The following is a 10,168-nucleotide window of genomic DNA, read 5'->3' as shown; positions in this document are numbered from 1 at the left end:
GCTCTGTGTGTGCCTTGCTGTGGGCTGTGGGGACTGGGGACACTGGACATGTGTGGACTATGCTCCCAAGCACCCCACGGATGCTCCCAAGCCACAGCCATGGATGGGGAGCCGAGTCACCTGGCAGGGATGGGCTGCTCCAGAAGACAGCCCCGCTGCCTGCCCCACTGTCTGCCCCCAGCCCAGCAGCCCTGCTGCCCTGCTGCATGCTCCAGGGTGCTGCACAAGTGAGGGCGGCAGACATGCAGCAGCAGCCGCTGCAGCGCTGCCAGCCGGGGCTCCAGCTCCCGCAGCACGCGCTTTCCTTTGGCCGCTAATCAGCTCTGCCCTTTCGCTGCCAGGAGCCCTTAATTAAATCATTTGGCTCTGCCCGCGGCACCCCCGCTCTCCCGGTGGCTGGCCCAGGCCGTGGCCGGCTAACTCCGAGAGCAGCAGTGGGGTGTGGGGCTGCGATACCCTGTGCCGACAGGCCGGGCTGGCCGCGGCGGGCTCACAGCGGTGGCCTAAGAAGCTTGTGCTGCGCACATGAGCGCTAAACCCGGATGCCGCAGCTTTGGGCACCACAATCGCCTGGTGTGTGGGGATTATTCCGGTGCTGCTCCCTGGCTGGGGGGCTCACCCTGACCGAGGGGTGGCGGCGGGACGGGCAGCCGCCCTGCCGTGACCCCCACCGCCCCCACGGACCTGGCCATGGGCACTGCTCATCACCCATCACTCCGCCCCACCTGGCCCCGAGCGGGTGACGGTCCCGGTTGTCCAAGTCCCGTACGCAGCCCGGCACAGGGGACGCGCTGAGCAGGGCCCCGGCAGTCCCACGCAGTACCCCTGGGCAGGCGGCCGCCCCCTCGGTAAATCCCCGCCGGTGGCAGCACCGCCCGCCCCGCACGGCCACGGCGCCGGCACCCCCGGCAGCCGTCGGGAGCCGCGCTGTCTGCGGGGTCCCCGACCGCAGCGAGGCATCGGCGGGGCTGGCATGGCACGGCCAAAGAAGCGATGGCCCAGGCCACGCACAGCTTGGCTCCGGCAGCAGAGCCCAGCCCGGCACACAGTTATTTTCCTCTATTTACTCGGCAACTTGCTGTCTGCCCTGGCCGAGCAGGACCCGGCGCCACAGAGCCAGAGCAGCGCTAGCAGTGGGGACGGAGCAGCAGAGACAGGGAACAGAGGGTCTGGGCCGCGGGGCTCGGGACTGTGGGGCAGTGGCAGCAGCACCGTGGGGCTGTGAGGACACAGGGACTGTGGCAGAATGGGCGAGGGGAGGGGAGCACAGTGCTGGGGGGCCTGCCCAGGCCCCCAGGTGTAGGGATGGGGACAGGAATAGAGAGGAACAGGGATTACCCTGCTAAGCCATGGTGCTTGTGCGGCCCAGGCAGCCTCCGCGGAGCCAACGGCCCTACAGCTGCTGCCGTCACTGCGGCCTTCCTGACAAGGTAATTTTGCCTAATTGAGGCAAATTGCTGGAGCACCAAGCAGTTTCTGGGAAGGTAAATATGGTCAGGCTGTACCCTGTGCCTGTTGCTCCAGCGTTGCTGTAGCAACATCCCACTGTGGACCCCCAACCCCTCTGGGGCCAGGCTGGCCCCCAGACCTTGCCAAGCAAGGGTGGCCCTATATGTGCCACACAATGATGGGGACCCTTCAGGGACCTCAAGCCAGATGCAGCTCATGGGTGTGCTGTGGAAATGTCCTGTGTCCCCTGGTGCTGAGGGGCAGCTCGCAGCATTGCCCCATGTCCCAAAAAGCCCCAACAACCCCAAGGAGGGATGGTGTCTGCCAGTGCCCAGGAGCCCCATGCAAGCACATGATGTCTGCCTGCACCAGGGCACGTCCCACAGTCCCACAGTACCCGTGCCAGCCAGGTGTGTCCCAGAGCTGGGACCTGTCTTGCTGCAGGACTGAATCTGCAGCCCTGTGCCCTGGTCACCTCCAACTCCCACCGAGCCACATGCTCTGGCCAGCAGCTTCCCAATAACCACGGTAACTACAGCCCCCCCAGGTCGGCTGGGTCAGGAGGCAACACCACTCCTGGGACCTCCCTGGAAGTGGGACTGGCCCCGGCCCAAGGACACACCTCCAGTGGGACTGCAGCACCATCCTTTCCCATCACTGCAGAGCTGCTGGAACGACACCCCTGCATGCCTCGGCCTGGCACTGCCAGCAGTGCTGTCACCCCTGCCCATCCTGCCAGCACGCAGGGGCATCCCCACCCCGAGGAACACCTCAGGCAGCACAGCCTGCACACATGTGTGCACACCTGCACCACACACACACAGGTACACCACACCCACCCCCACACCACACACACGTACACACACACGTACATACATGTGTGCACACACATACATGTACAAACATGCATGCACACACATGTACACATACACGTGTGCACACACCTACTTGCATGTACACACATGTACACATGTGTGCACATACATGTACTCATACACAGGTGCACACATACATAAATGTACACACACGTACACACATGTGCACACACTCACGTGTGCACACACACAGGCAGGCACTGCTCTCGGCTGCCCGATGGGAGCTACTTGTTCTTGGTATCCAGAGGGATGAAGGCGCTGACAGCAGCCTGGCCAGACCTGCAGGATGGTTTGGGTGGGAAGGGACCTTTAAATGTCCCCTGGCCCAGCCCCAACAGCAAGCAGGGACACTTGCACCAGACCAGGTTGCTCAGACCCTATTCAGCCTGGCACAGAGTCTTTCCAGGGATGGAAACTGCCTTTCCTGGCAGCCCATGCGAGTACCTCACTGCCCTAAGCAGAAAGATTCTGCGGACACCACAGCACAGCCATGGCACCAGTTCCTCCCTGGCTGTGGAGTTCATTCCAAGGCATGGAGTGGGGCTGAGGCAGTTCCTCACCCCCAAACAGGTGGCCTGGGTTGTGTCCCCAGCCAGTGTCAGGACGGTGGGCAATGCCCCCACCTCAGCACAGCCAGGCACTTCTAGGTGCGGCGCCTCGCAGGAAAATTCCCACTTTATCAAGGGAATTGAGCACCACAAATTGGTCTCCTAAGTCGATTCTGCCTGCTGCCAGGCCTCTTCCCCACCACCTAATTTGATGACAAACACGTTCCTCTCCTCCTCTCACCCTTTAATCTAATGAAGAGCACTGTGTCCAAGGCACAGGGAAATAAACCCTGATGAGGTCGATTTTTATAGGTAAACAGCCTGATTTCTCTGGCCTGTGGCCTCACTCCTCACACCCCTACCACCCACCACCTCCCCCTACCACCTCACCATCCTTGCCCTGCAATTTGGCATCAGTCTTTATAAAAATCACCCGCTTATAGAATGTTTCTTGTACATTTCATTAGAGCTTGAGCAGCTGCTTTGCCTCTGGCTTTACTGTGCCCGAGCAGAGAGGAAAACAAGGCTGAGGCTGGTGGGGCTGCAGTGGGGCCCCCCATGCCCAAGGACATGTGGGGGTCCTGCACACCTGGGATGGCCTCAGATGGGTGCCCAGACAGGGGAGCAGTGCTGGGCTCCATGGCAGCTGAACAGCAGCCTGTCTGGACACAGGACATGGCTCTGGACATGCTAAGGGCTTCGAGCCAGGGCAGCCGCAGCCTGTCAGGCTCCAGGAACACAGTACAGGACCCATCCCGCCAAAGAAGTCAAAGGAGAGGGGCTGTGACAGTAACAATCATCACTCCCTGTCCCCCACTGCCCACAGCTTCCTGTCCCCTACTGCCTGCAGCTACAGGGATGCAGGGCCTGGGGTGGCTCGGGAGGCAATAGGGACTGAGTTCCCATCTTGCTGTGCCAGAACCAACAGCACCAACAGCAATGTTTTGGCAATGGGAGGTAAACAGGGTCATGGTAAGTGTCATGATGCACTCAAGCAGAAATTCAAGCAATGCTAAGTATAGCCTAAATGCCATTAAAGCAGGAGAGGGAAGAGGATACAAGGGTATTAATAGTCTCAACATTTAAATCCTGGGTGCAGTGACAGCTCCTGGGATGCTGGCTGCCCGGAGCGCTGCCCAACCAAGGGCACTGAGCCACTGACACGCGGCACCTGCCCGCAGGGAAATCAACAGCCCCAGCAAGTGCAAGGCCAGGGCCCTTTTGCGAAAAACAAACACAGCCCCTGCTCTCTGCCCCTTGTCCACACCTCAGAACTGGGCCAGGCTGCAGCACCACACCAAGGCAGCCCCAAAAGGACACCAGCGTTTATTTACAACACTCCTCAAGTGACATACCACAGTAAGGAAAGGGTACAGTACAACTCAAGGACTCAGCAAAGGAAAGGAATTGGCAGCCCCAAGTCCCCGTAGCCTTCCCCACAGCCACTGGTACTGGGCAGGCCTGGCAGCCCCATCCCCGCCAGCTCGGAGCACAGGCAGGCAGGGGGCTGCCACACTTCCCCATGGAGCAGCCCAGCAGTTCGGGTGGGCTAAGTTGACACAGTCACTCTCTCTGGCCCAGGCAAGGATGCAGGAGCTATCCACGCAGTGCCAGGAGCAAGTGGCTTAAGGAAGCACCCCTGGCGTGGTTCCACCACCTGCAGCCACCCAGGGCAAGCTGAGGGGCCAGGTAGGTCTCTTCCAGGGGTTGCCTATCTGGAAAATGGTGTTAGTACAAAACTGCAGCGTTGCCAGAGCAAGGAGCTCCCGAGCCTTGCTCTGTGCAGCCCCATGGCTGCTCCCATGGCCACTGTCTCCTATGGGGCTGCAGGTGGCCCAGGTCCCTCTGAGCACCCCTCAGAAGCCTGATGCAGGTGATGACACTCCACCTCTCCATCTGTAGGGAAAGGAACACCTTTCCCTCCAGCACCACAGGGACCAGGTCTGATCTAAGCAGGTAGAAAATGTGGCCTCAGATGTAGCCCACGTGCTCTGGCAGCAAGCAGCCCAGGCAGCACTTGCTGCCACAGTGGAATTGGGAGGAGTCTGACTATGGTCTCCCAGCCCTCAGCTGCACAGTGGGGCTGGACAGGAGTTGCCCCTGTGTCTGGAGGCACAGGAATAGACTCAGCTGTGCCACCTGCCCTCGGCCAGCCCCAGCAGCGGTGGAGCTCCAATGCACAAGGGAAAGCACGACCCCATGCTGCCTGATCCAACAGCGCATCTGCCTTGGCCCTGCCCAGCCTAGCACAGAGGGCAGCGACAGGAGGGGAACAGGGGATCGGGTTGCTCAGCATGAAGTAGGGAAGAGCAGTTTGAGGTGAGAAAAAGCTATGAGTGGGGGGCTGGAATCCTTTGCAACAGGCTCTGGGCAGTCTCGGTGAGGCCCTAAGCATCCTCGACCTCAGGCAGCTTCAGAGCCAGCCCCAGAGCTGACTGGCTCTACCATGGACTTTTAGAAGGACAGACCAGAGGAGGAAATCAACACAAAATCTCGAATTAAATCTGTTTGAGGAGCTCAGGTGAGCAGCCGACCCGCAGGGAGGACCCGCTTTAGGACTTCTTAGCATCCTGTGTGCTCCTCCTCTTCAGATCACCCAGGTCGACGGGTTTAAACGCTGCAAGGGAGACAGGAGAGACTTTGGGGGCAGAGGCAGCACAGCCTTCGCCCGGCGCGCGCAACCCCCGGGCCGACACACCGGCGCGGTGCCCCCGTCCCGCGCACCTTTCAGGCTGGGGTTCGGCATCTTCTCCACGTATTCCTCAACCAGGCCGCGCTCGGAGCCCATCTGGCTGCGCAGGTCGCGCTCCACGCACTGCCAGGCTGCGGGGACAGGGACAGCGCCAGGGGCCGCTCGCCTCGGCCGCCCCGAGCCTCCCGCGTCCCCACCCAGCGGCCGCCGCCCCGCTCACCCTCGTAGATAAAGCGCACGTTCTCCTCGTGGGCCGGCGTGAAGATCTCGCTGCCGGCGCCGGGGGAGCGCGGGCCGCCGCTCCGCTTTCCGTTGTACACCACCCGGGACACGGGGGAGCTGCAAGCGGAGCGCGGGGGGAAACTGAGCCGGGCCCGGGGCCGCGCTGGGCCCGGGGCCGGGCGGGGCTCACCTGGCCATGTTGTCAGCGGCGCTCGGCGGGGCCGGAAGGGGCTCGGCGGGGCCGCGGGAGGAAGGCGAGGCGCAGGGCCGGGCCAGGCCGCGCGGCGCCCCCCGCCCGTCGCCGGGCAACGCGCGCCCCTCACCTGGGCCCTCCCGCCTGCGCCACCCGCACAGACGGAAGCGCCGCAGCGCGCAGGCGCAGCCCCGCCCCCTACCGGCGGCGGCCACACCCCCGCGCCAGCCCTGCGCGCGGCGCTGGCCACGCCTCCGCCCGCCAGGCCCCGCCCCCGGCCGGCCCGGCCCCGGCCCGGCGGCACCGGAGACGGCGGCGGAGACGGCGCCGGAGGCAGTGACCGAGATGCTTTATTGGAAAAGTACAAAGTGGTTCCCGATTCGCAGTACCGAGCGCTGCTGCCTGGCCGCCGCCCGGGCCCAGCCCAGGCGCAGCCCCGGCCCTCGGCAGGCGGAGCCGCCTGGCCGGCCCCGAGGCGCTCGGGGCCGCTTTTCGCCAATGCCCGGCTCAGCGCAGCGCGGTGGCTCCGAAGAGCTGCACCAGGTCCTCGTACTGCGGGTCGATGAGGTCCGACGGTTTCTCCCCGTCGTCGGTGGTGGCCTCCAGGCTGGCCCCGAGGGACAGGAGGTACCTGCAGGACGCGGAGCTGAGCCGGCGGGCCGGGCAGCCCCGGGGGCAGCGGCGGCACCGGGCAGCCCCCGAAGGAGCCGCACGGCCGCCGCTGCAGCGCGCCGCGCGGCCCCACAGCCCTTACCTGGCTATGTCGGCGTAGCCGTCGCTGCACGCCATGTGCAGGGGCGTCCAGCCGTTCTCATCTCTCTGGTGGATGTCAGCGCCGTATTTCACCAGGAGCTTGACACAGTCCAGGTTTCCCGTCAGCACGGCTTCATGGAGGGCTGCCATGCCTGAAGGGAGAGAAGTGTTAGCCCTGGCCAGGGCAAGAGCTCTCCGTGCTGAATTCACGAGTTGTGCACAGCTCAGGAAAGGGGTGCAGGAACTGTCCTCAGGGAGAGGATTGTGGGGAAAGAAACAAAGACTGAGAAAGCCAGAGGAGCTGCTGTGGGTTCCTATTGCCATTCTGCAGCATAAATACCCTGTCTGGGATGGTGCAGCACCCATTGCCCCAGCTAGACAGGACAGAGAGAGGGAAGTGGAACTGCCCCTTAGAGTCCTGGACAGGACTGACATGCAGACATGAGAAGGGTCTCTCGCATCGTGCTCTGCCTGAGTTTCAGAAGCTCATCACTAACAAAGAATCAGTATGGACAGAAAGAAGCTCAGAGTCATTTGAGCCTCTGTCTCCATGGCCTTGTGAGAGCAGAAGCTGAAGCCAAGCACAAGAAAAGGACAAATCTGGGCTCTGCATCAGCCTGCAGAGATCACGGCATTCCATTCCATTGCTGGTGAGGCTGTACACACAGAACACAAAGCTTTCCCTGAGTCCCCAGAGGCAGACATACTAAAGGGAGCAGTGGCTGTGAGAAACAGGCAGAACCAGGAGCAAATGCAGATCCCCCAGTCAGGGGAAAAGGCAGGAGCTGCAGGGTCCTGCCCGCAGCTCACAGCCTGTGCTTGCTGCTGCCCTTTGAGGTCCCAACACATTGTAGGTGCTCAGTGGTGCCTTAAAGGGACCCAGAGGCCAAGCTTCCTCTTTCCACAGCATGTGCTGGCTGTGCTGTTGAGGGCAGATTTTGGGGCCTCGGCCTGGGGCTCTTGCGCCCTGCTGGGCACTGCTCTTGCTAGTGAGGGGCCTGGCTTGCTGCAGTCCTGCTGAAGGTGGCCCACAGCCCAGCTCGAGTGTCCCTCACAGCCCCACCAAGCTGTGCCGCTGCTCTCCCCAGCTCTGCCCACCAGCAGCACTCACCAGAAGGGTAGATGGTGTCCAGTGTCACCTTCCTGGCTCGTATGAACCTGCCCACCTGCTCCAGGTCCCCCTTCTTGATGTGGTCCTGAAAGACGACGTCGTTGGGGAAGTGCACGGTGCGCGAGGCCCTGAGCCGTGGCGTGTACCGGCGGTACCGTGGCCCCAAGGGGCAATAGTCCCTCATGCTGACCGCAGCCTCCAGGCACAGCGGCGTGGGCACTGCTCGGCACGCGGCCCAGCCCCTCACTGGGCTGCCTCCTCTTCTGCCCGTCAGGGGCCCTCCTCACTACGGATGTGTGCTGGCCCCGCAGCGCTGCGCTCCTGCTGTGCCCCCGCCCGTGTCCGTGTCCCCTTGCCACAGGGAAGTGGCAGCCACCGTGCTCTCCTGTACTCCCTGAGTCACATGCAGGAGGTGGCGCCTGGCACTTGCAGCTCACCTACAGGCCCTTGGCCCAGGACTGTTGATTCTCTGGGAGCACCACGTTATAAAGACTCCCTGGGCTATTTTGGGGACATGCAGCTCATGCTATTTGCCATGATGCTTCGTAATCGAACCGCCCAGGCCTGCAGCCTCCCACTTTTGGGCAGAAGTTGATGTCTCATCTTACCACCCACCTGTTGATGTGCCCCATCCAAGGGGTCAAATCTACTCTTGCATGGGTAGCCCTACAGGGGAGCCTGGAAGCAATTTCCCATCAACTCAAATCCTTCTGGGGGAAGGGGCATGGGCACAACCAGCAACACGGGGAACTGGCCGCTCGTGTCCCAGTTGGCTAGTGCACTGTGGGTGTGCCAGGGCCATGGGCACAAACACATCCAGAGCTGTCACCCTCCTGTTGCTGCAGGGGACAACCTAAAAGGAGCCGGAGGAGTTCCTTGCCCAGCACAGCTGTGACAGCACAGCCCAGCAAGGAAGCACAACTTGAGTGCCAGATGTCCCCTGTGCCCTTGTGAGGACAGAGGTGCTGCTGGTGATCCCAAGACAGGCACAGAACTAGAAGCCGGCACTGCTGGTCCCTGGTGTTCCTTGTCCTCCTCGAGATAGGGAAGCAGCTGCTGCTGAGGGCAGGCTACTGCAAGCAGACTTAGAGGAACAGCAGAACAGCACCACCATCAGACAGCTTCTGCCTCTGATACTCTCCAGCTACACTGTCATGACCCAAAACAGAACCATCTGAGAGAAATCATTCAGGTCCACCATGGGTTTAAGCAACCACTGTTTTCTCCCATCAAAGTTTGGGCATGTCAGACTCTGAAGCATTTTGTGCTCTGTCATGCTGATGGGGATTGTCCAGGTGGGTGTGTCAGAAAAAATCCCTGTGCTGCTTTAAGTCAGGGGTTTCACTCTGCCCCTCCTGCTGCAGCCCCTTGCCCTGACCCCAGCAGCACAGTCAACCATGCACCTTACAACTCCTGCACTTGTTTATCTGCTGGCCAATGCATTGATTTCTTGGCCAAGCATCTGCTTGTGCTTAGATGAGCCTGAATATGGTACGGGGCATCCAAGCTCAGTACTAGGGACTTCCAGCCTGCTTTCTTGGAACAGCAATTAGGCATGTACATCAGATGGCTGCTAAGCTCCTGCTCTGCCACAGGGAGCCTTGGGCTAGGAAAGGCATCTCCTCTAAGCTGAGCTCAGTGAGTCTCTGCCCAGGAAGAGGAGAGCCACTGCAGAGCTCAGACTTGGTCACAGTTCAACTGGCTGTGCAAAATACATCTATTCAAATTGAATTCTAGACAGCATCTTTCACTGGAACTTTACTAGTGAGATTCCCCTCCTCCCCACTCCAAAAGACAAAGCAGCTGTCACCAACCAGCCCAGGTTACCAGCACTGCTGGGTTTGTCGAGGTGCAGCAGTAGCCACTGCCTACCTTCAGTCAGGTGGGGGCATGGCCCTGGAGGGAGGCATCTTCAGAGGTCTACCTCCATGTAACTGCAGGTTCTGGTCTCACACACACCTGGCTGCTGCTCTGACAGGCACAGCCCTTCCTGTTCCCATGGTCAGTGGGGACCTGCTCAGCTCCAGCCCTGGGGCTGCTGTGCCCAAAGTTTGGGAGCACCACGGGCTCTGCTGGGGCACAGAAGGCTGGAGTGGGAGACAGACATAAGTGTTGTCCAACACCCGTGCCACTGCTCCAGCACACATCCCACTCCTTGAGACACAGAGGTGCCCCCATTTGTCCTCTAGCCTCAACATGCCCTCCTGTGACATTTATAGCATATTTTATAACCAAAATACCTTCAGCAGCAAGCAGCAGGTTTGGAAATAGCACCGTGGCTCACAGGGTCATGTGAGCCTGACTAGCAGAGCCACAGCAGCCCTG

At 61.2% G+C, this 10,168-nt stretch overlaps 2 protein-coding genes across 2 annotated transcripts; both read right to left on the bottom strand.

Moving 5' to 3' along the window:
* Positions 1-4,181: 4,181 nt before the first annotated feature.
* On the bottom strand, positions 4,182-6,119 carry MCRIP1 (MAPK regulated corepressor interacting protein 1). Its single transcript, XM_021534166.3, has 4 exons — positions 5,977-6,119; positions 5,785-5,903; positions 5,597-5,695; positions 4,182-5,489 (listed from the first exon to the last, which is right to left on the bottom strand). Exons 1-4 carry the CDS (start codon positions 5,982-5,984, stop codon positions 5,425-5,427), a joined length of 291 nt encoding a protein of 96 aa, XP_021389841.1. The 5' UTR covers positions 5,985-6,119; the 3' UTR covers positions 4,182-5,424.
* A 192-nt stretch (positions 6,120-6,311) lies between these two features.
* Positions 6,312-8,171, bottom strand: PPP1R27 (protein phosphatase 1 regulatory subunit 27). The gene is made up of 3 exons (XM_021534165.4): positions 7,844-8,171; positions 6,734-6,884; positions 6,312-6,610 (listed from the first exon to the last, which is right to left on the bottom strand). Exons 1-3 carry the CDS (start codon positions 8,025-8,027, stop codon positions 6,487-6,489), a joined length of 459 nt encoding a protein of 152 aa, XP_021389840.3. The 5' UTR covers positions 8,028-8,171; the 3' UTR covers positions 6,312-6,486.
* Positions 8,172-10,168: the final 1,997 nt, after the last annotated feature.

Source organism: Lonchura striata, chromosome 18 (genome assembly GCF_050655825.1).
Source record: "Lonchura striata isolate lonStrDom1 chromosome 18, ASM5065582v1, whole genome shotgun sequence".
Classification (NCBI taxonomy): Eukaryota; Metazoa; Chordata; class Aves; order Passeriformes; family Estrildidae; genus Lonchura; species Lonchura striata.
The sequence above is the reverse complement of the archived record's forward strand: the minus strand, read 5'-3'. Positions and strand labels throughout refer to the sequence as shown.

Bases quoted from the DNA above. Each gene is read 5' to 3' on its own strand.
- MCRIP1 (XM_021534166.3), bottom strand. The intron at 5,696-5,784 runs GTGAGCGGGGCG...CTGTCCCCGCAG, and splicing joins CGTGCGCTTTATCTACGAGG to CCTGGCAGTGCGTGGAGCGC. The intron at 5,490-5,596 runs GTGCGCGGGACG...TCTCCCTTGCAG, and splicing joins GCCGAACCCCAGCCTGAAAG to CGTTTAAACCCGTCGACCTG.
- PPP1R27 (XM_021534165.4), bottom strand. From the start codon at position 8,027: ATGAGGGACTATTGCCCCTTGGGGCCACGGTACCGCCGGTACACGCCA. The intron at 6,885-7,843 runs GTGAGTGCTGCT...CTCTCCCTTCAG, and splicing joins GGACACCATCTACCCTTCTG to GCATGGCAGCCCTCCATGAA. The intron at 6,611-6,733 runs GTAAGGGCTGTG...CGCGTCCTGCAG, and splicing joins GGCTACGCCGACATAGCCAG to GTACCTCCTGTCCCTCGGGG.